Source organism: Castor canadensis, chromosome 13 (assembly GCF_047511655.1).
Source record: "Castor canadensis chromosome 13, mCasCan1.hap1v2, whole genome shotgun sequence".
NCBI classification, from domain to species: Eukaryota; Metazoa; Chordata; class Mammalia; order Rodentia; family Castoridae; genus Castor; species Castor canadensis.
Window position 1 is genome coordinate 147581 of NC_133398.1, and position 26464 is coordinate 174044.

At 46.5% G+C, this 26464-nt stretch overlaps 1 protein-coding gene across 11 annotated transcripts in view; it reads right to left on the reverse strand.

Annotated features, from left to right (window-relative positions):
* The window catches only part of Cacna1b (calcium voltage-gated channel subunit alpha1 B), a 166920-nt gene that overhangs the window by 129557 nt on the left and 10899 nt on the right, over window positions 1–26464 (reverse strand). For all 11 annotated transcript variants that reach the window (XR_012440671.1, XR_012440672.1, XM_074052690.1 and 8 more), the window contains exons 4-6: window positions 8021–8112; window positions 6257–6409; window positions 4681–4871 (exon numbers count right to left, since the gene is read on the reverse strand). Coding sequence is in view for 9 of the 11 variants with exons in the window: in XM_074052690.1 (XP_073908791.1) it covers window positions 4681–4871; window positions 6257–6409; window positions 8021–8112 (436 nt within the window). In the remaining 2 variants the exon portion in view is untranslated. The remainder of the gene's footprint in view (window positions 1–4680; window positions 4872–6256; window positions 6410–8020; window positions 8113–26464) is intronic.

The following is a 26464-nucleotide window of genomic DNA, read 5'->3' on the forward strand; positions in this document are numbered from 1 at the left end:
AGTGCAGTGCCAGGCACCTTTGTAGTGATGGGATTTCTGTATCCTGTCAGTATCGGCACCCTTGTTGTGATATGGACTATAGCTTTGCACATTGTCATCATTAGGACAATGAGGGTAAAGGGTACGTGGGTCTTTCTGTATGATGTCTTACAACTTCATGTGAATTTGAGATTCGTGACTTCAAAAATTCTTTCAATTAAAAATCCAGTTCCCATCCATGTTTATTGCAGCACTATTCACAATAGCCAAGTTATGGAAACAGCCAAGATGCCCCACCACTGACGAATGGATTAAGAAAATGTGGTATCTATACACAATGGAATTTTATGCAGCCATGAAGAAGAACGAAATGTTATCATTCGCTGGTAAATGGATGGAATTGGAGAACATCATTCTGAGTGAGGTTACCCTGGCTCAAAAGACCAAAAATCGTATGTTCTCCCTCATATGTGGACATTAGATCAAGGGCAAACACAACAAGGGGATTGGACTATGAGCACATGATAAAAGCGAGAGCACACAAGGGAGGGGTGAGGATAGGTAAGACACCTAAAAAATTAGCTAGCATTTGTTGCCCTTAACGCAGAGAAACTAAAGCAGATACCTTAAAGCAACTGAGGCCAATAGGAAAAGGGGACCAGGAACTAGAGAAAAGGTTAGATCAAAAAGAATTAACCTAGAAGGTAACACCCACGCACAGGAAATCAATGTGAGTCAATGCCCTGTATAGCTATCCTTATCTCAACCAGCAAAAACCCTTGTTCCTTCCTATTATTGCTTATACTCTCTCTACAACAAAATTAGAAATAAGGGCAAAATAGTTTCTGCTGGGTATTGAGCAGGGGGGAGAGGGAGAGGGCAGAGTGGGTGGTAAGGGAGGGGGTGGGGGCAGGGGGGAGAAATGACCCAAGCCTTGTATGCACATATGAATAATAAAAGAAAAATGAAAAAAAAAAAATCCAGTTCCCTTAACCCCACATCTCCCTGCAGCCACTTTCCACTGCTCTGCTCCTCAAAAGGATGGTCTACACTAATGCCCTCACTTTCTTACCCCTGGTGGGTTAGCCCACACACTCAGAGTTTCGGCCCCACTACTGAAAGTGCTTCTGGCCAAGGCTAGGGATGTAACTGAGTCAGCACAGCACTTGCCTGGTGTGCACAGGGCCCCAGTTTACCAACAACCTGCGTCTTGCCACATACAATGGTCAGGGTTTCTATCCCTACTTCCTTGGTCTTTCAGCAACATCTGGCCCAGTGATCACCTTCTTGAGACTCTTTCTCTGCTCTGCTCCTGAGACAGCACCTTCTGCATCCCTCCTGCTCCTCTCCAGCTCCACCACAGCCTCCTTTGCCGACTCCTTCTTTGCTACCGGCTCTGAATGTGGAATCCTCTCAGGACAAGTCTGCGTGCTTCTCTTCTCCATCAATACTCACCATGCAGGTATCTCAGCTCTCTGTGACTTGAAACACCACCCATGTGTCACTGACTTCAAACATACATCCTCAGCCCTGCTGTCCCTTCTGAGGCCCTCACATGTCCAACATCTCCACTCAAATCAAACAGTTCTTTCAAGACAAAGAAAGCCAAAACAATCTTTGATTCTTCTTTCACTCACACTGTACATCCAATCCATGTGTGAATCCCATTTGTATTAACATCAAAACACAGCCTTCCCATCTAGGTATCTAAGCACTTCCTTCCTTTATGTAACTCGAACAATGAGCATGAGCACATCTTCATTAACAATGTCATTTACCGCCTGTCATTCCTCTGAACATGGCCAGTAGCAACTCTTACCTGTCCCTGAACGAAAGTTCAGACAAGTCCCATGACTTTCCTAAAAACTCTAGGGAAATAGAAAGTACTACAACCACTTCAAGTTGAAAAACAGCCTCGAATCAGTGATGGAAAATGCCCAGACCCTGCTGATAATAAACTGTCTGACATGCTTCTCAAAGCAGCTGCCCTCCTGAGCTGGCTGCCACAGCTGGCACTTTGTGGGAGAGAAAGCATGGTTCCTCAGTGTTGCTCCACACCCAGCATTGCTCCTGCTTCCTCAGCTTGCTGCTGTCAAAGCAGGGCAGTGAGGACAGGTGATGAGCAAGCTTGTCCTGGTGGCACTATCCTCAGGTAATCCTGCCTCTCCAGTCTGTGGGAAATTGCAGGGCATTTCTGTCAGCTCTTCTGGAGCCCTGTGTGACAATGCTTTCCAAAGCACAGGCAAGCCACTTCTCCTCTGGCTGGAGAGCCCCACCCTCCCTACCAGCTTTTCCACAGTCCACTCTGAGCCCCAGAATTCTGTGCTGGCTGCAGCTAGTCTAAGAGATGCTGCTCCCAACACTGAGTGAATTCTCCTTCTCTCTCCCTCCACCTGTGCTGCAGGACAGTGGCTTCTGCCCACAAGAGAACCCAGGCTCTGCCTCCCGAAGGGACCATGGAACCCCCCCACCTCTCACTGGTTTGGAGGTGAGGGGAAGGCTCTCTCTCTCTCTAATCTTCTCTAAAATCCTGTCCAATCTCAACAGCCAACCTGTGCCATTAGTGTAGAGGGGTAGATCCAGCTGCTCTGGGCTACCTTCTCTGGTCTCACATGATGCCGGCCTCACAGGTCACTGCCACCACTGCAACCTGGCACCTCAGTCAAGCTTTCAAGGCATATTCTGTAGCATTTGCACCTCTGATTTCTGGGCTTTACCAGGCCCCGCCCTCCAGAGCCACTAACTCATCATCCCTGTTCTTCGCCCTCCTTTGTTTGTGTCATGTCACTTACCATTATCTGGGTCCTTAGAGACTGAATGCTGCCTGCTTGCCACTGTACAAACTGTACCTAGTGCCTGGTGCGGTCTATTAAAATATGTGGCCCTCCTCGGCCATGCCTCCCATCATTCCCTCCCTGGGGCAGAGACAGGGACAGAGGAGTTGTGTCATGTCACTTACCATTATCTGGGTCCTTAGAGACTGAATGCTGCCTGCTTGCCACTGTACAAACTGTACCTAGTGCCTGGTGCGGTCTATTAAAATATGTGGCCCTCCTCGGCCATGCCTCCCATCATTCCCTCCCTGGGGCAGAGACAGGGACAGAGGAGTTGCGTTCTGCAACCACTGGCTAAGCCCAGTAGGCTCTGAGGATGAAAGAGACCTGGTCACAGGGCCCTTTGTTTGGGTGGGGCTGGCAGGAATGTGGCCAGCTCGGAACTATTTTTATGTCTGTCTTTGTGGGAATTGTTTTTTGACTGGCTAGTGAGAGAAAACGGCACTACCTTTGTCCTTGTTCCTCATTCCCTCCCTTGGTCTGCCATCAGACACAGCTCTCACTCAAGATGGAATCTGGCTCAATGGACCCTGGGCCAGCTTCTGCTCAACTCTTCCTCTGCCATCTGCCTGCTCAACAAGCTGGACAGAGCATTCCAACAAGCATTTACCAAACACCCTCTGAGTGCCCAGCTCCAACATCAGTCTTGGTCCGCTGAGCCCCTGGGGAAGCATAGAGCAGAAGCCCCCATCCCTCTGTTTCCTCCAGACCACCAGCACTTTGTGGACACAGCTGCTAGAGACCAGGAGGAAAGCACAGGGGCATATGGCCCAAACCCCACCCTTAATGCACAACTGACAGGCTCTAGGTGACAGCACCTTATGTCCCAGTCCCGCCACCACCCAACAGCATCCCAAGCAGAACACAACTCCCAAAAACTAAGGCTCCACCAGCCATAGCTTCCCATATTCCTGGCTCTTGTGCACTTTGTTCTCCACTTTTCAAAGCCTAATTTAATGGGTCTCATGGCCTGGTGGCTCACAGGACTTACAGGGTAAGTGGGATGGGAGGTAGCCAGGGGAGGGGTCCTTCATATAAAGAAAAGTCAGTGGTAGAGTCACCAAACCGAATCCCAGGTAGAAGGGAAATGGGAGTGAGATGGGTCACCAGGCCCCCGAGAGCTTTATCCTTAACTTCCATCATGGCCACCAAACCCAGAGAGCCCTGAGCTGCTGACATGGCCTGAATCCTAATGAGAGTGAGGAGAACAGAGCAGAAACGATACCAGATAGACTAGATACAAAGGGAACAGACGTTCAAGGCCCGGCTCCCACTCCACGAATCTCAGCATGACTGGGGTCTTTTCCTGGGCCTCAGCTCAATGCAGTCCTGCCCTGCTCCTCACTAGAAAGGCCCCCACAACTCACTGACCATTGACTCCATCCAGAAGACTCCAGCAGATGTGGTGTGGCTGGCAATTAACAACAAGCTGCCTGCAGGCCTAGGCTTGGGCAAATTAATCAGCTTCTGTGACCCAGTTTCATCATCTGTATGTATAGTGAGTCAACAGAGACAGTACCACACATGCTGCGAGCATGAAGCAGGCTCACAGTGAGCAAGAGCTACTGGTGTGGCTGCTGCCGTCGCCATGGGCAACAGCAGCATCCTCTGTGCCATCTTATTTTCTGGCCTCACCACCAGCCCTCAGCTTCACCTTCATAAAGAGGTCAAGAATTGAGACTGACCACAGGACTCTTCAATGGAGTGCCTGGGTGGAGACACATGTATTTCATCCTTGGGTAGGAGAGGGGTGATGAGAACTGGGGAGAAGCTCATAGTCAGAAGTGCCCCCAAGTGAGACCTCCAGAGGCACCAGTCCAGTAGCTCCAGGGCCCACCCTCAGGCCCAGAGTCAAGATGCAACTCACATTGTAGAGGATGTCCGTCCAGCCCTCCATGGTGATGCACTGGAACACTGTCAAGATGGCAAACAGGATGTTGTCAAAGTTGGTGATACCAAAGTTGGGTCCTGACCAGTACTCCCGGCACTCGGTGTCGCCCTCACATAGCCGGGCTGGGGCTTCCTTGCCACAGGGGAAGTCGCCCACAGGTTCTGCATCTGTAAGGAGGACAATGAAGCAGACCTGGCTCAGAAACACCAAGTTCTCTGACCCCCACAGGGAGTTCTGAGCTCTGAGGAACTCACTGCAGATGGGCAGGGACTGGCACTCCAGAAACCCTGCAGCAACTCCTGGCACATCTTGCATCTGCATCAGGCCTCTCCTCCCACCTACAAGTGCCTCCGCCTAAGCTCAGGAATCTAAACTTAGGAATCCCTGGTTGGCCTCTCTCTCTCTCCTGGAATCTACCCATCATCCTCAAACATGCTCAGGACCCTTTCACCTTGAAATCAAAACCAACAAACTCTTACCCTTCAATTCTTCATACCACTACCACCCTGATTTCTCCTCTCCCTACAGCCAAGTTGCAAGGCTGATAAATGATAAATGCTTGTAAGGAAGCCATCACTTGTCTACTTGTAGACAACTGCATCTTCTGTGAATAATGTGACAGTTTTGTTTCCTCCTTTCTAATACTTGTCTCATGGCACTGGTCACAACTATCAATGCTACATGGACGACAAGTGTCTGTCTGGGCCCTCATTTTCTTCCTGACTTTAGAGGAAAACCGCCCAATTCACAATCAAGTTTGATGTTTGCAAAAAACTTAAGAGAATTATCTTTTATTTGCAATTTGATAAAAAGATTTTTAAAATCATAAATGATCTAAATTTTAGAAGCTTCTAAAAGATGACCATATGAGTTTTCTCCTTTAATATGTTTATACACAAAAACCTTTCTTTCTCTTACACATGAGCCTCAAAAAATCCTCTGGCTTTACCTATGAATCTATAGCCAGAATGTAGCCCAACTACCTCTACCAAACACCTAGACTGGGGTCTTTTCTCACTCAACCTGCTTCTGCCTTTGTTTCCCCACAGCAGTCAGAAAGACCAGAAAATGCCACCCCTTGCCCAAAGCCCTTCTCTGCCTTGAGAAGAAGACTCAAGTTCTAACCATGGCCATGAAACCCATGAGTTCCCTCTGTAGGCACTGTTCCTCACCTGGGCTTTCACACTTACTGCTCCTAGTAACTGAAGGCTGTGGCCAAGTGACCACACAGCTGTCCCTTTCACTGCATTCAGAGCTCTGTTCAACTGTCACCTTAGCAGAAAGGCTTCCCCTGGCCCTCTCAACAGAGCAGGCCCCAAATTATTCTATTTCAAATATCTTTTTTGTTTCCTTCCTAGAAGTAACTACAATCTGTACTATTTATTTATGTGTATTTACATATTTGTGTTTATCAAGTCGTTACTGGAATCTAAGCTCAACCTCACTTGTCTAGAACCAAACAAGGCCCTCTAGCACATAAAACAGTGCCCACACCCTAGACAAATGAGTCTGTAGTCCTCACCTGAGCCCAAGGGGTGCTGCTAGACCTCACCTGTGCTGTTGGGGAAACAGGCCTTGTGGAATTTGCCCATGTAGAACTCGAGGCCAATGATGGCAAACATGAGGATGGCAAAGAAGAGAAGCAGCCCAATCTGCAGTAGTGGAACCATGGCCTTCATGATGGATTTGAGCACCACCTGCAAACCTGGAACCAGAGCAGGCAAGGTAGGGAGGGTCAGCAAGCAAAATGGACAGAGCAAAGTAGGAGTAAGGTAGGGGTGTGGGGAGAGTAGCAAGAACCTAGGAAGGGGTAGGGTTGAGTCCTGTGGCTAGATGAGAGCAATGAGTGTTTATCGGGCCAGAGGACAGAGCTGATAGCCCTCAAGGAGATGGAGCAGGGAATGATGGGAGAAAGAATAGAAGAGTGAGTGCTTATGTTGGGCAAAGCAAACAGTCCTTGGGGACAAAGCATGAAATCTTAGGAAGAGGAAAGAGAATGAAATGCAGAGAAGGAAGAGACTCCTGAGAGAAAGAATAAGAGAATCTTGAGAGAAAAAAATAGGGAATCTTGGGAAGAGAAGACAATGCTGGGAGCTAAGAGTAGGTTATCCTGGTAGGGAATTCTGAAAGAATGAGGCATCCTGGGAATGAAGAACAATGAATGCTGGGAGCTAACAGCAAGGAATTCTGAAAGGCAAGAACAGGGAATTCTGGGAAGGAAGAGCAAGGGATCCTGGGAGGGAGTATAGAGCACCCTGAGAAGTGAATACTGGGGTTTCTGACAGACTCAACTCCTTGGGGAAAATGAGGCAGGTCCACTCTCCTCCAAAAACAGCAAGTATTTTGCCACTGGCCATAGGGCAGGAGAGAATTCAGGCTAGAGGAACTAGGCAGAGGAGGCTACAGCCCATAACCCTCACCCTTCCAACCTGACCCCAACTATTAGATACAAGCCAAAGCCCTTGCCTGTTGGGAGTAGATTGGGAAACCAATGATCTTTCTACTTTGGTCTCAGAAGAATAATCCTAGGTCCCTGTCACCCAGGCCTCTAGGTAAACCTAAAGTCAAATTTCCTCTGGAGTGGATAACAGAGTTAAGAATAGTCACTGGCTCACAAAGTCCCCTGGTCATTCTCCTGTCCAGGCATGTCCTCCTTGAGTGGCTCAATCCTGAAGTATATTTGATGGCCAGTCTCAGATGCCCATGGCCCTGCCAAGCCTGAGCCAAAACAGGCTGCCCTTTGCAGTCTTTGGGTATTTTTCCAGGCACCCTGCCCCACCACCTTAGTTAATCTCTCATCCGTCCTTTAACTCCAGAAAATGAAGCAAAGAGTTGGAAATACAGCAGTTTGTAAAGAGGAGCAAAGCTTCCATCTAGGAAAGCCAAGTCAGGATAGATAACAGGGTCACCCTCCAGGATTTTGTGGAGAATAGACCGAAAAAGATCAGTTCCTTCCTTCCTCATGCCTGGTTTCCTGGAGTCAGGAGTGGCAAGCTTAGGGGTTAAGGGTGCAGCTCACTGGTGAAGCATGTACTTAGCATGCATGAGGCTCTGGGTTCAATCCCCCATGAAAGAAAGGGGGGGGAGAAAGGAGAGGAGAGGGGAGGGGAAGGGAGGGGAGAAGAGAAAAAAAGACAGAGACAGACAGACAGACAGAAAGAAACAAAGAAAGAAAGAAAAAGAAAAAGTGAGAGAGAGAAGGGGCAAGCTCAGTCACCAAGGCCAAAAGCCCACTACTTAGGGCTCAGTGTGGCCAGGGATATGTGTGGTAAAGATAGGGAAGAGGTTGGTTTGGACTTATCTTAGCTGGACTCACTCGGAATCCCAGACACCAGCTTCAGGGGCCTTAACACACGCACAGCCCTCAGTGTCCGCAAGTCGAAGTCAGTTCCAGCCGTGGCAAGGATCCTGGGAGGAGCAAGGACAAGTGAAGTAAGAGTTTCCACATTGAACCTGGAAGAAAGCACATTCCTCCCACCATCTGTGTCCTTCCTCTCAGAGCAATGACACATTCATGCTTGTGTTTTCTACCATCCAACCACAAGCCAAGGGTGAGGCTTACCAGGCAAGGTGAGGCAGGAAGCAAATCCTGAAATCCTCACCAGGAATGTGGGCTTTACCTGTGTGACCACCTCTCCAGTTCAAAGGCATCAACTGAGTGGATGCTTGACTACCAGCCTGGCAGTGAATCTGTCCTCCAATTGAGTCTACACCTGAGCCATATCCCTAAGTCAACCCCAACTACACTGTCATGCTGCCTCATAACAGGTGACAGCAGAACAAGAACAGAATAGAGCCTGAGGGTCTCCAGAACCATATATCACCCTTCCGTACCTTATCTTATAGAGAGAAGGGGGGCTAGGAAAATGGAAGGGAGGGTTTGGAAGACTTGGAAAAACATCATGGAGTGAGGTCAGCAAGAAGACCGAATGAGTTGCCCGTCATTCATTCCCTTACTAAAAGGATCACAACAAAAACAAAATAAATGTATTCTGATTCAAGTGACTGAGGAAGTGTGCTGGAGAGCAGCAGGGAAGTGATGAGATTTCTGTGAAACTCAAAACTCTAAAACACACTATTGGGAGGAGAGCAAACCTCCCTGTGTCTCCCACACTGCTCCCTTACCCAGACCAACTTGGAGCTGAAGTGGACTTCTCCTTACAGGGAAAAAGTAAGCTGGATACCCCCAACAGTCCCCACTGATGTTGCAGACTCCTGCATAGAAGACTGTCATGGCCCTCACAGGCCCTAAACACCACTGGGAGACTTTCCAAGAGTTTATACAGTGGTATTGCCAGAGTGTTTACACTGTACACACTCCACTCCACGCCATCAACTAAGCTAAGAGAGCTTGACACTAGCTTGAAACTGGGTGAACTAGAATAAACTAGAGTGGATCACACCCTGGTGGCCACAGTACATCCTTATTCTTGAAATTCCTGTTCATCCCATCATGCTCACACAGGTGGCTCCAGCACCACAGCCCAGCAGAAAGGCTGAGACCAGGCTTCCAAAGCTATGTGCACCCATCTCCCATGGACCAGGTCAGCTTGCCAATAGCCCAGCATACCCACATACACCTGCACATGGCCTGACAGTCAGACAGGCATTGGCCCTTCTCCTCCCTCCAAAGAGCCCACCACATACCCAAGCCTGGCCTAACTGACAAACAGCAACCCTACCCACCCCAGAAGGCCTGCTGCATGGCCAGTCAACCTGTAGCAATCTCACAGACACAAGCCCAGTCCAACAACCCACCAGATAAAAATCCTGCCCAGTGGAGAGACTACCCATACCCATAGGTGCCTTCAGGGCACCTGACAGCCAGCAGGGCAGCATCCTTGCCTCCAGCAAAACCACACCACACCATCAATCATAAACCCCCTCAGCCTAGGCCACTGACACAACCACAGACATTGCTGATAAGGACTACAGCTGAACAGTGCACAGGAACCACACTGTGGTTCACCCAGAATCAAAGCCAACACACTATTACCCAACCCACAAAATTAGAAAAGGCAATTACTACACTAGATATGCAGATGTCAACATAGGAACCCAAGAAACACAAGAACACAGTGTTCTAACAATAGACCCCAAAGAAAAGGAAATTTATGAAATACCTTATAAGAAATGCAAAGTAATAATCTGGTTCAATGATATACAACACAGTACAAGCAATTCAGTTAAATCAGGAAAAAATTCATAATCTGAATGAGAAATTCAACAGAAACAGACATCATAAAAAGAACCAAACAGAACTCCTGCAGCTGAAGAATTCAAAGCATGAAATAATAAATGTAACAACAGACTAGGTTAAAAGAAAAAAATTTCTGAACTTGAAGACATGTACTTTTAATTAATCCAGTCAGAGGAAAAGAATGAACAAGAATGAACAAGGCTGGGCATGGTGGCTCACACCTGTAATCCTAGCTACTTGGAAAGTGCAGTTTGAGAGGATTGTGGTTGAAGACGAGCCTGGGCAAAAAGTCAGTGAAGCCCCATCTCAATTAATAATCTGGGAGCTAGCGGTAGGAAGATTGCAGTCCACGGTTGGCCAGGCAAGGACACAAGATCCTACATGAAATACACCTAAAGCTGAGGGAATGACTTATGTGGTAGAGCACCTGCCTAGCAAGGGCAAGGCCCTGAGTTCAAAGCCCAGTACTGAAAAAGAAACAAAGAAAATCTATGAGTCATCATTAAGCACATCACTATCTGCATATAGAAGTTGCAGAAGGCAAAGAGATGATGAAAGGCACAAAAAGACATATTAACAAATGGTAGCTGAAATCTCTACAAGTCTTGAAGAGATATGGACAACCAGGTCCATGAAACTCAAAGAACCCTAATGAGATTCAACCCGAAGCGGTCCTCTCCAAGGTACATTAGAATTGAGCTGTCAAAGGTTAAAGAAAAGTATAAAATTCTAAAAGCAGCAAGAGAAAAAAAGGTCACATATAAAGGAATCCCAACTAGACTAACAGCAGATCTTTCAGCAGAAACCGAGCAGGTCAGGAGAGAGTGGTATATAATCAGAGTGCTGAAAGGAAAACTGGGAGCTAAGACTGCTATACCCAGCAAAACTATTCTTAAGAAATTAAGGAGAAATAAAGTCTTTCTCAGATAAGCAAAAACAGGTTTGTGAGAAACAAAAAAGTTTTCAAGACTCCAACCCAACAGAAAAAAGTTGAGTGTGGTGATATGCACCTGTCATCCCAATGACAGCAGGAAGCCTAAAACAAAAGGATTGCAGTCCAGGCTGGCAGGAGCAAAAAGCTAGACCCTATTTCCAAAATAACCAGAGCTAAAAGGGCTGGAAGTGAGCCTTAAACAGTAGAGCACCTGCCTCACAAGTGCAAAGCCCTGAATTCAAACTCCAGGACCAAAAAAATAAAAATAAACAGGAGTAACTCTAGTCATATAAGATCACACAGACTTCAAATCATAAATTCTAAAAAGAGACAAAGCCGTTGGTCCTAACAATGCAACTCAAAGAACTGAAAAGAAAGAATGAAGCCTACAATTAGTAGAAGAAAAGAAACTATCCCAAAAAGTTGAAAGGAAGGGAATTACCCTCAAACAAGGACACAATGAAAAGGAAAGAGAAAAAGAAAGAAAAGTCTTCTATACCATGGGAAATAGTTTAACATACACAAATCAACGATTCACCGCTTCAACAGAATGATGCTGAAAAAGCATTTGATCAAAATCAACAACCTTGCCTAATAAAAAGTTCTCAACAAGCATGGAAGGAATGTACCTAAACACAAGGTCATACATGACAAACCCACAGTAGGTATCTCACTAAACACTGAAATAGAAGCATTTCCTCTAAGGTCTGCAACAAGACAAGGACACCCACATTCACCACTCTTACTCAACATCATACTAGAAGTCCTATCCAGAGCAATCGGGCAAGAGACAGAAATAAAGCACCTAGGAATAAGTGTAATCAATGAGGTCAATGAGCTCTACAATGAACACTATAAAACACCAGTGAAAGAAACTGAAAACATCCCTTGTTCATGGATTGGAAAAATAATATTATTAAACTATCCATACTACTAAAAATGGAGGGTCAGTTCTGGTGTAGTTTTAAAGACTTATTGTCATGTTAAAATAATTGATAGCATATGGTCTTAGGCAGGAAAAGCTTGAATGGAAATGAGGCCCAGAAAAGCCCTATCATATGGAGACCTGAGGATTGACAGAGGAGATAAAGGATGAAGCGTCAGCAAATGATGGTGGGAAACACAGTATTCCCCATGCAGACAGATGGCGCAGACTTCACAGAGGAGTCCAGGTGATCACAGGCCCCTTGAGAAGACAAACTGCAAAACCTCAAAGAAAGTACAGAGAGCAGGCATGGTCCTGAAAGACAATGCAAAATTATAAACTATAAAGCAATAAGCTGATGAATGTGACCACAATAAAGTTAACACCACAAAACATATGATAGAGAAAATGAAAAAAGATATTTCCAGTGTCTAGTACTGAGAAACAGTTGATTTCCAGAATATATAAGAACTCCTACAAAAAGCTTACTAGAAAAATGGACAAATCACAAGAGAAAAGATGATCAAAGTCACTGGCAACCGGGAAACACAAAGTAAAATAGCAAAGTGACGCCATTTCCCATCCGTAGTTCAACAAGCAATGCCTCTTATAACAGTTCTGCCAGAAGAAAATAAAGTTGTGGAATCATTTCAAAGAAGGCTTGGCTAATTCCACTGAACACTAAAATGAGCAGCCTGTGACCCAGAGAGCCACTTCTAAACATGTTTGTAATAATGAAAAACAGAAATAGTATACTGTTTTTCACAAAGAAGAAAATTTAACTGTGGAACAGGTATACAATGATACTATTCAACAGTTAAAACAGGCAAGAATGTAAAATTAAATAAACCTACACATATTAACAATGTTAAAGGGTAAAGAGATAAGTTATGAAATAATTACATATCTATGCACAAATACATGCAAACAATATGATGGATACATAGTATCCATAGTAGGATACTAGGCATACAAGGTAAAAGCGGGAAGATCCTCCTACAGGTGCATGCACCTAAATGATCAACACAAATTAGGATAGTTGCTACCACTGGAAGATAAAAGAGAAGAAAGAGAAAGAATGTAACTACAGGACTGTATCTGTAATACTTTATATCTCCAAGAAAAAGTTCCAAAGTTAGCTGCCAATTTACAGGGAAATATGACAAGGAGAAAAAGCATGTTAAAACACAAGGACATGCAGTCAGAAAAATGTAGACCACGAATAACACAAAGGGTCCAGAAAGAAAAAGGGACATCTGAAAAGCTCCAATGCCATTGCCAGGAAGACACAAACTACCTGGGGGAAAGCTGATTTCCCCATCATCAGCTTTTCTCCCAGGCATCACCGCTGGATGACATGCCTGGCACGTCAGCAACCTGGCCCTGGGAGTACCTGCTCACCAGCAGGCAGGAAAGACACAGACCTGATTTCAACATGCACCACTGGCTGTGGTCCTACAGGACAGAAAAAACTTTTCTTTTTAAGTGAAGGATTCAAAACTGCTCAATCCCAGGCAGGAATCTATCTCTAATCTTAGACATAAAGATACAAAAGCCACCCAGGGCTATGAGCAGTCCTGTGGAGTAAATCACAGCCAGCTGCAGCATGCCAGGGCTCCAAGGTCCAGGATCTGAGCGAGAGGACCAGCTGCCCCATCCTCGTCTCAGGAAGGAGTCTGCTGCTCCTGCCAGCCCGCCGACAAGTGTGCAGAGGCAACCCAGAAAGGGTGGGGGAGGAGACCACAGCTTCACATGTTCTGCAGTGACAGTGTCCTTAGCAGGTTAGCACACTGAATCCCAGAAAGACTTATAATTACCATAAAAACGTCTGTGAATATCAAATCTCTGCATTACTATTTTTGAGTTAGGACTCAGGGAATTTATTAGAACACAGGCAACTCTCCCATCACCATGTTAGCCTGTAAGTCCAATTTAAACCACAGATGAGAGACTGGAGTGCAGTTCAGTGGTAGTCTTGCCTTGCATGCGTGAGGCCCTGGGTGCCATGTCCAGTACCAAAAAATAAATAAGATAAAGTAAAATAAAATGTATAATGAAATCATTCATTCAGACTTGTGATTTTAAGTTGAAAACTTAATAACTTTGTAAAAAGTATTGGAACATTTAAGCAAATATATGATTTACCATATTTATACTTTACTCAATACACAGTACTTAAGTCCTAAGGAAGATCTAGTTGTAGTAAATTTAAAAGTGAAATTTTAAGTGTTTGACACTAAGTTTATAAAATGGAATAAAACATTACTCAGAGTCTCCTTGAAATTGATTGTAAAAAAAACTGCCAAATGAGCCAGGAATGGTGGCTCAAACCTGTAATTGTAGCTATTTGGGAAGCAGAAATCAGGTGGGTCATGGCTTGAAGCCAGTCCAGGCAAAAAGTTCATGAGACCCCATCTCAACCAATGGCTGGTTGAAGTAGCTCCTGTCATTCCAGCTACTCAAGGAAGCACAAACAGGAGGATCATGGTCCAAGTCAGCCTGGGCATATAGCAAAAATAACAAATGCAAAAAAGGACTGGAGGTATGTCTCAAGTGGTGAGCACCTGCCTAGCAAGCATGAGGTCCTGAGTTCAACCTCCAGTACCACAAAAAATAAAATTTGATGAATAAAACCCTACACACAATAAAGGCTTAAAAGGAAAGAAATAAAATATTAATGGTGGTTATCTCAGGATGGTGGGATTACGGGTAATTGTTTTTGCTCTTTCCTATAATGAGCATTTTAAAGTGAGAAAATTAATCTTTTTATATAAAATAATGTTTATCTTACACTGAAATAAAAAAACAACTTAGAGGTGGTTACTCAATTTAAAATGCTATATTATCAACAATAACAATCAATATCTGCAGCACACAAGTATTTCTTCCTAAGTCCTTCTGGGAAGCAAGCTCTGGGTTGCTCAGAGCCAGCAGCCCCTTGTCTGCCCCATGTATCCCTTCTCCAGGATAGGCCACCTTTCCCTTGGTCTCTATTCCCCAGCTCCAGGACTAGAACAGCTCTAGGGAGGCAGCACAGAAATTTCCAAAACCAAGTGCCCAAGAACTCACAAGTAACTTACAAAGCATACACGACTCATGCTCATGAGTAAGGGAGACCAGATAGCAAAAGAGCAACGAGGTAGATTCACACCCAGTGACTGGGCAAGAGCTTCAAAAACAGCAGCCAGCGGTGACAGAGCTAGTGCTAAGAAACACGACTTCACAGGACTGGCGGATGAAAACTGACAAGGCCCATCTGGAAACAGCTCAGCAAAACCATCAAGAGCTGCGGCACGAGCACACACATGAGGCATGTCAGAGCCACCAATGCATATATTTCATGGCCCCAATACAGAATCCTCACTGGTCAGCAATAGGGAAATGGTACAATAGCAGAAAGCAGAGCTGTCACTACAGATAATAAGAGCAGTGTGTGCAAAGGTGTTTGTGATACAGTTAAAAAGAGACAAACTGAGACAAACCTCACATTATACTAAGAAAAAGCAGTCAGACACAAAGGGCAAGCTAGGGTCATGTTGTATGATTCCTTCATGGGAAATGTCAGGACAAATCCATACAGACATGTGGGCAAGTGCATAGACAGGTAGACACACAGCACAGACGGGAAGACACACAGCACCCACAGGTGGACAGACATACAGGCATGGGGACACAACACAGACAAGTAGACACACAGTATGGAGTACACATTCCATCCTGGCTCACTCTAGCCAGGTGAGGGGTCTCAGGACAGACCAGGGAGGCAGCTTGCCAAGTGGCAGGCACAGTAGCAGTGGCACCATCCCCAGGAACTGCTTTGTCATTGACTTTTCATGTACAGGTCTCACTCAGGAGGCTGCAGGCAGTTACCATGGAGACAGCCCAGTACTGGCCACAGACGCCTCAGCCTCCTCTCAGCCTTGCCACCTCAGCCCCATCCAGGAGGGCGAGAGGCACAGGTCCCAGCTCCCTGGGCCCTGCACTAGAAGCCCCTGCTCCACTCCAAACCCAGGAGACCCGACAAGGTGGAGGAAGGGCAGGCACAGACCCCATTCCTGAAAACTCTCAACAGCAGGCAACTATATGCTGTCCACTGCATGCCAGGGACCTCACAAAACCCTCCACTGGGCACCACTGTTCCATCTTTATAGGACGCTGAGGTGCAGAGCCCATCAGAGCAACCTAGAAATAGACAAAGCTTCCTGGACCTTGCTGTGACCCAGGAGGTCCCAGAATCACCATGACACAACCCAGGTGCCTCATGCTCTATACAGTGACATGTACAACAGAATGTCACAATGTCACAGTCCCTTCCCAAGCTCAGGAAAGGCTCCAGCCACATGCAGCCATCCTCCCTCTTCAAGGCAGAAAGGAGACCCTGCAGGACTTGCCCTCCAGCCCCTCACACTGACCTCTGACCCTTTCCACCCACCTCCATTTGGGCAGCTGGAGTGCTCTGTTCAGCTGTAAAGAGCCCTGCATTTGGTTAAGAGCAGCAGAGCTCTGGCCAGTGAGGATGTCATTACCAGGGTACTGAGAGCAGCCATGAGTCCAGTGGGGGATACTGAGGCAACTCCACTAGTCCTTCTTTTTAGGACCTTACCTGTGCTTGGCAAGTGCTCTACCACTGAGTCATACCCAGCCCTGAAGGTAAATTTATCCTTTCTGCATCTCTGGGACCAGGATGGCATTGAGATTAGAAGCAGACTCTGGCTCAGGCTATCTGGAACCCTCACTCTGCTTCTTGATCTTCCATCTCCATGACTTTGGAATAGCTTCTGAGCCCTCTGTTCCCAATCTTGTGAAATAGGACACACCTCTTCCCAACAGTAATGAGGGACCTCAGTACTCAACCATGAAGTGCTCAGCTAAAGCAGGTTTAAGTAAGCCCAGAAACTCAGAAAAGAATGTGGAAATGTCCACATTTCAATTTTTAAAAAATCACTCATCATAAAAACACCAGGAGGTTCTCAACCTGTATAAAGAAGGGAGATAAAGAGACAAGACAAACAAAGAGCCTCATCCACCTGTGGAACTGTAATATAAATTCATAGTTCCAGAGGGTAAGGAGACAGACAGGGCTGAAAAAGTACTCAAAGATATAGTGGTTGAGGTCAGGGACAGCGGCTCACACCTAAATCCCAGCTGCTCGAGAGGCAGAGATTGAAAGGATTAAAGTTCGAGGCCCTGGTAGGGAGTTTGCAAGACCCCATCTCAATGGAAAAAAGCTGGGTGTGATGGTGTGCACATGTCATCCCAGCCTTAAAATAGGAGGACTGTGGTCCAGGCCAGCCTGGGCAAAAAGCAAGACCTTATCTCAAAAACCACCACAGGAGAAAAAGCTGGAGGCATGGCTCAAGTGGTAAGAGCATCTGCCTCACAAGCACAAAGCCCTGAGTTCACACCCCAGTACCACCAAATATCTTCAAATATCAAATAGGCAGGTTGAACCTAGCAAGATAGAAAAAAAAATACCATGCAAATATTACTCAAAGCAAAGTGGCAGTGACTATATTTACATCAGAAAAAGACTTCAAGCTAGCTGCAGTGGCTCAAATGTGTAATCCTACCTACTGGCTACTTTGGAGGCAGAGATTAGAAGATTCAAATCTACCCCAAGCAAAAAGTTCATGAGACCCCATCTCAACCAAAAACATGATACAATGGTATGTGCCTGTCATCCCAGCTATGTAGGAAAGCACATGTAACAGCATCATGGTCCAGACCAGCACAAGCATAAAGTAAGACCCTATCTAAAACCTAACCAACTCAAAAAGGGCTGGAGGAATGACTCAGGTGGTAGAGCACTTGCCTAGCAAGTGCAAGGTCCCACAGTTCAACCCCCAGTACTGCCAAAAAAAAAAAAAAAAAGTGGCAGACTTCAGATCAAATTAAATTCCCAGAGATACAGAGGGACACACATATCCCTTAGGCTGTTTGTGCTGCTGTAACAAAATACCTAAGACGGGTATTTGCAATGTTATAAATGTTAGACATCTGTTTCTCAAGTTTCTAGAGGCTAAGAAGTCAAGATCAAGGTGCCACAAGACTCAATGTCTGGTGTGAGCCCTGTCTCTGCTTCAAAGGTGGCACCCTGTTTCTGTGTCCTCTGGAGAGGAGGAACACTAAAATGATGGAAGGGCAACAGGGCGTGGCTAGTTCTCACACCTTTTCACAGGGTGCTAACCCTATCTACAAGGAGAGGGCCCTCACAGCCTAATGGCTTCCTCAAGGCTCCACTTCTTAAGACTGTTGCAGGAATTTTAAGGGGATACAAACATTCAAACCACAGCAGTGTACATACCAAACAACAGAGTGCAGAATATGTGAAGCAAAAACTGACGAGCCTGAAGGAGAAACACACAAATTCTAAATCAGAGTTGGAGACTCTGACTAACAAACAGAAAACCATCAAGATTGCAGAAGAATTCAAGGAGCAAGAACTAATCCATACTAGAGGACCCCTCCACATGACAGCAGTGTATACATTTTTCCACATGTTGGTGGAAATACACCAAGATAAACCATATCTGACCACAAAGGATCAAAATGAAAATCTCTGAACACTTGGAAAATAAACACGAGTTCAAAGCAAAAATTTCAAATATATAACAATGAGTTAAACTGACAATATGGCATAGTAAAATGAGTGGTATGCTGCTAACAGAGAGCTAAAGACAAGATTACAGCATTGTGTGCAGACAGCAGAAGAGAGGGAAGTCTGCAACCACCAGCCTAAGCTTTGACCACAGAACTGAGAAAAAGGAAACTAAAATATACTCAAAGTAAACAGAATGAAGGAAATAGTAACATAAGGACAGAAGTAAGAAAGTAAGTAACTTTTTGTAAAAGAAAGTCTCTAAGTCTTTGAAAAGATGGATGAAACTGACAAACCTCTAGAAAGAATGACAAAACTCGAAAAGAAGACACAAATTACCAATGTAATGAAATAAAGCATGCCCGTTACAAACTCTGCAGACATCAAAAAATACCTTGAACAACTCTACATGCATAAATTTGACAATTTAGACTAAGAGACCAGTTTCTGGAAAAACAAGAACTATCAAATTCTAATATCCCTGTGACTGTTAAGGAAACTGGATGGAGAATTTTTAACTCCCCAAAAAAGAAATCTCTAATATTGGAGACTGGATTCATTCTAGAATTCTACCAAATATTTAAAATGGAACTAACTCCATTTTTATACAATGACTTCTAGAAAATAGATTTCCAAATCTACTTTATGAAGTTTATGTTTTCCTAGTAGCAAAACCAGACAAAGCACTGAAAAAACAGAAAAGCAAAAACTACCAGCCAAGGTGCTTTGCCACCTCTAAACCCTAATCTGTAAAGTGGCTTCATATATTTTTCTCAAGGTCTAATGGGTTGTTTGGTACTAGATGTCCAATATCATTGGTCATTAAAGAAATACAAAGGGGCGGGGAGGAGGAGAGAGGAAGGGGCTGGGGGGGAGGGGGAAGAAATGGCACAAACAATGTATGTACATATGAATAAACAAGGGAAAAAAGGATTAAATGAAAATACACATAGAGAACTTCAAAAAGAAAGAAAGACAGAAAGAAAGAAATACAAAACCACAATTATGCATCATCACACACCTGAGAGGACAGAGAGACACCAGATCACTCACACGAATTGGAAAGTCGAAATGGTATATCCACTCTGGATCACGGTTTCTTTAAAAAAAACTAAACATACAACTACAATATATCCTGGTAATTGTATTCTTTATCATTGATGCCAGAGAAATGAAAACTTATGTTCACACAGAAACCATCCCACAGATGTGGACAGAAACTTTGCTCATCACATCTCAAGATCAGGTGAACACTTGTACTGTAGTACACCCAGCCCTGAGACACAAGCACCTCTTGTCTCTCACACTTTGCTCTATGCTCCACAGATCCTATATTTTTATAGACTGAAGGTTTGTACAAGCCTGTGTCCAGCAAGTCTATGGCACCACTCTTCCAACAACATGTGCTCACTTCACCTCTTGTCACATTTTGGCAATTCTCAGTTCTCACAATATTCCAAGCCTTTTCACTATCATTATATTTGTTGTTGTAAGGACCTGTGAGCAGTGATCTCTGAGATGACTACTGTGCTGTTTGGGGGCAACACGAATCCAAGCCAACAAGCTTAATCAATAAACATGACCTGGCCACCCTCAACCAGCAGCTCCCCCATCTCTTTCCCTTCCTTGGGCCTCCATATTCCCAACATTGAAATTAGAACAACCCCACGATGGCCTCTAAGTGTTCAAGTGAAAAGAAGAATCCCATGTCTCTCATCTTAAGTCAAACTCTAGAAATGACCACACTTACTAATGAAGGCTAAACATCAGACATCTCCTGCCAACCAGCCGGACAACCAGTGGACACAAAGGAAAAGTTCTGCAAGGAAATTAAAAGTGCTGTTCCAGGGAACACATGACTGATAAGAAAGAGAAACAGCCTGTTGGTGGTATGGGGAAAGTGTTTGTGGTCTGGACAGAGTATCAAACCAGTCACAGTGTTCCCTGAAGCCAAAGCCTAATGCAGAGCAGAGCCCTAATAGCCCTCAAGTCTAGGAAGGCTGAGAGGTGAGCAGGCTGCAGAGGCTGGTTGGGTCATAGGCTTAAGATGTGTCTCCAGAACCTTGGAGTGCAGATAAAGCAGCAGGAGTTGACCTAGACAAGGCAGCACGCCATCCAGAGCTGTCTCCATCAGCTAAGGAACTGATGGCAGTGGCTGCACTACAACACAGGTTTTCAGTGCAGAAGAAATAGAAGAAATAGCCTTTATGCAGAAGAGGCCACCCGAGGCTGTCAGAGCTGAAGAGAAGTCAATGCCTGGCTTCAAAGCTTCAACGCACAGGCTGACTCTGCTAGGGGCTAATGCAGCTGAAGCCACTGCTCACTGACAATTCTGAAAAATCCCAACGCCTTAAGAATTACACTAAATCTACTCTTCTTGCTCTGTAAATGGAACAACAAAGCCTGGATGGTAGCACATCTACTCACAATGTGTTTTGCTGAGTGTTTTAAGTCCACTGTGGAGACCTACTGCTCAGGAAAGACTCCTTTCCAAATATTACTGCTCACCAACAATGCACCTGGCCACCAGCAGCTGTGAAGGAGATGTCCAATGAGATTAATGCTGTCTTCAAGCCTATGACACAACATCCACTCTGCAGACCATGGATCAGGGAGTAATTTCAACTTCCAAGTCTTACTGGCTAAGGAATACATTTCATAAGGCTATAGCTGCCATATATAATAACTCTCATGGATCTGGGCAAAATAAATTGAAAAAGATTCACTATTCTAGGTGACATTAAAACACTGTGATTCATGGGAGCAGGCCAAAATGTCTACATGCAGTCAGGGAGAAGCTAATTGCAACCCTCATGTAGGACTTTGAGGAGTCAAGGCTCCAGTGGAGAAAGTAACAGCAGACATGTTAGAGACAGAAAGAGGACTCTACAGTTACAAGTGGGACCTGGTGGTGCAGGACATGGTGGGCGTGCCTGACATGCTAGCTACTCAAGAGACAGAGGTACAAGAATAACCATCTGAGCCCAGCCAAGACCTATCTTGAGAACTGGATGTGCTGGTGCACACCTGTAATTCCAGATACTTGGGATACATGGGTGGGAAGATCACAATCCAAGGCTAGCCTGCACAGAAGCACAAGACCCTATCTGAAAAACAAAAGCAAAAGGATTGGGGCTGGGGAAAGTGCTGTGGGTACTACTGGGAGACAACCAAGGGTTCTGTATTAGAACAGAGCCAGCACACAGCAGCAGCGGGACCCCAGTTGTGAAAGAAGTTCTACTGTGAGTAAAATGCTGTCACAAGCTACAGAGAAGTCTATGTGAAAAGAAGTCAGTTTTAACAAATCACCCCCGATACCCCATCCTTCCATAGCCACCACCCTGACAGTCTGCAGCCATCAATGTCAAGGCAAGACCTTCCACCAGCAAAAAGATGGCAATTCACAGAACACTGAATGATTATTGGCATTTTTAGCAATAAAGCAATTGATGCACTTTTTTGGGGGGGAGGAGGCAGTACTGGGGTTTGAACTCAGGGTCTTTTGCTTGCTTGGCTACCATTTGAGCCACTCCACCAGTCCCAGGTTTTAGACCTAATGCTATTGCACACTTATTAGAATACAGTGTAGTCTAAACATAACTTTTATATGCACTGGGACATCAAAAAATTCGCCTGACTTGCTTTATTGCAGTAGTCAGGACCCAAACCCACAACAGATATATGCCTATACTCAGCAATAAAAAGCAAGCTGTTATTACTATATCAACAAACTTAGTCCTAGGCTGGAGGTGTGGCTCAAATGTTAAGAGTATTTGCCTGGCAAGTTCAAGGCCCTAAGTTCAAACCTCAGTACCACCAGGGAAAAAGAAAAGTCAGGCTTAGTCCAGAGAACTTCAGAGAACTGTGTGAGTGGAAAAAAGACAATCCAAAGGTATGATTCCACTTACACAAAAGTATAGAGATGCAGAATGGATTTGTGGTTGCCAGGGGCTGGGGTAGAGCAATGCTGAAAGAAAGTAGGTTTGGGCATAAAAGTGCAGTATGAGGGGCCCTCCTGGCACAGGCTGCTCCATGACAGTGTCCTGGACAGTGTCCTGGCTGTTACAGTTTTTTTGTAAAATGTTGTCACTGGGTGACACCAGGTAAGGGTGCAACATTCCCTCTGTTCTATTCGTTGCAACTGCATATTATGAATATACAATTGCCTCAAAATAAAAACTTTACTTCTTTTTTTTTTAAAGGGGGTGGGGTAAAGACCAAAAATCGTATGTTCTCCCTCATATGCAGACATTAGATCAAGGGCAAACACAACAAAGGGATTGAACTTTGATCACATGATAAAGCGAGAACACACAAGGGAGATATGAGGATAGGTAAGACACTTTAAAAACTAGATAGCATTTGTTGCCCTCAACACAGAGAAACTAAAGCAGATACTTTAAAGCAACTGAGGCCAATAGGAAAAGGGGACCAGGAACTAGAGAAAAGGTTAGTTCAAGAAGAATTAACTTAGAAGGTAACACACATGTACAGGAAATCAATGCGAGTCAACTCCCTGTATAGCTATCCTTATCTCAACTATCAAAAACCCTTGGTCCTTCCTATTATCGCTTATATGCTCTCTTCAACAAAATTAGAGATAAGGGCAAAACAGTTTCTTCCGGGTAGTGAGGGGGTAGGAGGGGAGAGGGAGGGTCCTGGGAATATGGGGGAGCCCTGCCTTGGCCATCCTGGGCATCATCGCACCTCCATACTGTGCATTGTCAGGTCCAGCAGGTGATGGATGCAGGAAGATGTAAGGAAGGACCACAGCAGGGGAGTGATGCTGTGTTCCACTACATTTAACAAGGGTCCTGGATGCCCAGGAAGCCAGGAAGGGCAGACCATCACCACCTCGAGAAGGGAATTGTCTGCAAGCCAGGAAGAGAGACCTGACCAGAAACAACCCTGACGGCACCATATGCTTGGACTTCCAGCCTGCAGAATTTGAGAGAATAAAGGTCTATGGTCTAAGTCTCCCAGACTGTGGAGCTTTGTCGTGGCAGCCTGCAGACCCACACTCCCTCTAGGAAGCAGCCCATCAGCAGAGATCCCAGGCCTGCACATAGACAGCGCATAGACAGCCAGGGGCACGAGCTGCTTTCCAACAGGCTTCTGTGTTCTGGGGGAGTTAGAAAGGGTCTCTGTGATGGTGTGATGGGGGCTCCTGGAATGACCCCAGGCCTACAGAAAGGGGGTTCACGGTGGGACAGCAGTGAGGGCAAGGGCTGGCACAGGAGAGGGGTGGGGAGGGTGTGTGCTGGTGACAAGATGCCTGGGGTTAGCATCTATGTTCTACAAACGTCCTTCTGTCTATGGGCTACAGTGGAGAATGGCTCAAGCAAATAAAGCTTGGGTAGAGGGGCAGGACAGTAAAGACTCTGCCCTGCTTACCCTAGCAGCTCCTCTGCTCACATGGCCCAAGAAGATCCAGGAGTTCCTGATCCCTGGAAGCCAGGATGTGACAGGAACCTGCTTACCACCCTTTTCACAGTCCAGAAACCAGCTCCAGGCTTAGTAACAGGAGAAGCCATTAGCAGCCATTCTCACCTCAGCTCCAATGCAGGTCTAGGCTTCAGTGTGAAGAGGAGGGGCTGTGGCAGAGCCCATACTGTGTGCCCACAAGGCTCTGGCCCTCTAGGTGCAAGATGCAGAGCCAGTTGACCTGTCACTGTACCTGGCAACAGCACAGCAGACATGGGTCCCCTGGGGCACCAGGGTGCCACAGTTCCAAGGAATAGAGCACCCAGATCTAAGCCCAGGGAGGAGGACACAGGCCAGGGCAGCTGGCCCAGGAGTAGGGCTCTCAGGAACCATCCCAGGCATTCCTCGATGGAATGGGTGTCAGCTCCAGAAGGAGTGGGGGTTCCCAGGACTTCTCCCCAGCAAGATGGAAATGTGGGTGTTTATATAAAGGCCCCTCCCTCCCAAATGTCAACAACTAAATTTAAGCCTGTCTCAGAACCCTGGCCAACTCCTGCAACCCACCAACCACTGACCCACAGTGGGATGGGATCTAAGCCCCAGGGTCAGGTGGGTGTTGGACCGAACCATCTGTCCCTTATCACATCGTCTAACAGCTACTAGACTTCACATGTGCCAGGCCCTGCTGGGCTTTGTGGGACTAGGTCCCTGCCCCCAGGGCTCTTGTTCTGCTCAGAGTGAAGATGTCCAGCATCCCAATCCACTCTGTGCCCAACCCTGCCATCCTTTGTCAATGACCACAGGTGAGGCCATGGCCTTTCACTTGGCTGGGCACCAGGTGTGGTAGGTTCTACAGAAGTAAGCCCCCTTTCCCTCAGGGCTCCACAGGGAGGTTCTGCTTCCTGAGCAGCTGATCTCAGAGCTGGCAGCTGCAGTGGTCGGGTCTGGAGAGACACAGGTAGGCATAGGTAAGTCTGCCAACTGGCTACATCAGGCATGAGATGTCAAGGGGCCTCTTGGTTTATCTTGAGTAAGCTGGGAGGCCTTGGAGGTTGGACTTAAAGGGAGTCTCAGCTAAAGTCCTCCCAGGTATGAGGGCACAGCTATTGGAGGGATGAGGGGAGTGAAAAATGCTGTCTGCCCTCGCTTCATACTGATCTCTCCAGCTCTGATTATACATGGGGGGTGGGCTCACAGACAAGGGAGTGGCTGGGCTCCTTGGCCATTAGCTGGTGGATCTGGGCTATCAGGGACCTCTAGACCTCCCCATTTTGGGTCAGTGGCTGGTGGGCTACAGAGATACTCCCATATGCTCACCTGACATCACAGTCCCAAGGGAGCTGGCCTCTCTGCCATGTTACCATGGATGGTGGGGAGTAGCATGTGTTCAGCTCAGCCTAGAGCAGGACTCTCTTCATTCACAAAGGGTCTGGGCTGCTTGAGATGCCATGGGGCCTACACACTGGCCTGACGCCCTGCCCAGAAAGCCAGCCCTACCCTGCTTCTACCCAGGTGGTTTCTAACTTGAGTTCCTTGGGGATCTCCCTGATCTGGACACACAGGACACTGAGACCAGGGGGACAACCCCACAGGACCAGAGCTGAGGCTGCCACATGCCACAGAATCTGGATCACAACCTGCCCAGGACCAGCAGGGAGCTCAAACACATATAGATGGGTTCTGCCCCTCCAATCCAGGAAAGTGTCAAGAGTCCTGAATCAGAGGGAAAAGTGGGGGAAGGGAGGGAGGAGACAGGGAGCAGGGAGTATGCAGGTCCTCTATAAATACCCAGAGTGGGGGCGTGTGCCAAAGAGGGAGGCTGGAACTCCACCCACCAGGACAGGGCCTCCCTGGGGTTTTACATAACCAGCACAGGGCTCCAGGCCTCTCTCAGGCACATGCAGGACAGGGGGATTGAGGAGTCCACAGAGGTATGAACACCAGTGCTGAACCCACAGAAGTTGCTGCCACCCACTCGGTACCATATTCATACAGCAGAGCCCAGGGCTGAGCAGACATGGCTATGGCACACTGTGGGAATGGCAAATCCTCAAGGACACCACAGTCCCAGAAAGGGCTGCAGAGCCCCCATCAAGCCTGTTCTCAGTCACCAATGAGGCCCCATGCATACTGCCTGGGGGACTCTACTCCTAACCCAGAACACTGGGAACAAGGAAGCTTCCTTGGCTGTGTGGAGACCACTTCTCACAGTCAGCCCCACCCCACTGGTTCTAGCACACTGGGGTGAATAGACAAGGCTCCATGCTGATCAGCACCAGAGACCCAACCTCCCTATGCTGACCAGTACCAGAGACCCATCTACTGCATGCCAACCAGCACCACAGACCCAGCCTCCCTACTTTGACCACCATCAGAGATGCAACCACGCCACCCTGACCAGCAACAGAGACCCAGCCTCCACACCCTGACCAGTTCCACAGATTCAGTAACAACACACTAACCACCATCAGAGACCCAGCCACCCTGCCCTGACCAGTATCAGTGACTCAGCCTCCCCATGCTGACCAGTGCCACAGATGCAGTCACCCCACACTAATTACCACCAGAGACCCATGCACTCCACCCTGACCAGCACCACAGACCCAGCCTCCATACCCTGACCAGTATCAGAAACCCAGCCACCATTCAAGAGCTGGTTGTGGCCACTGGACACACACT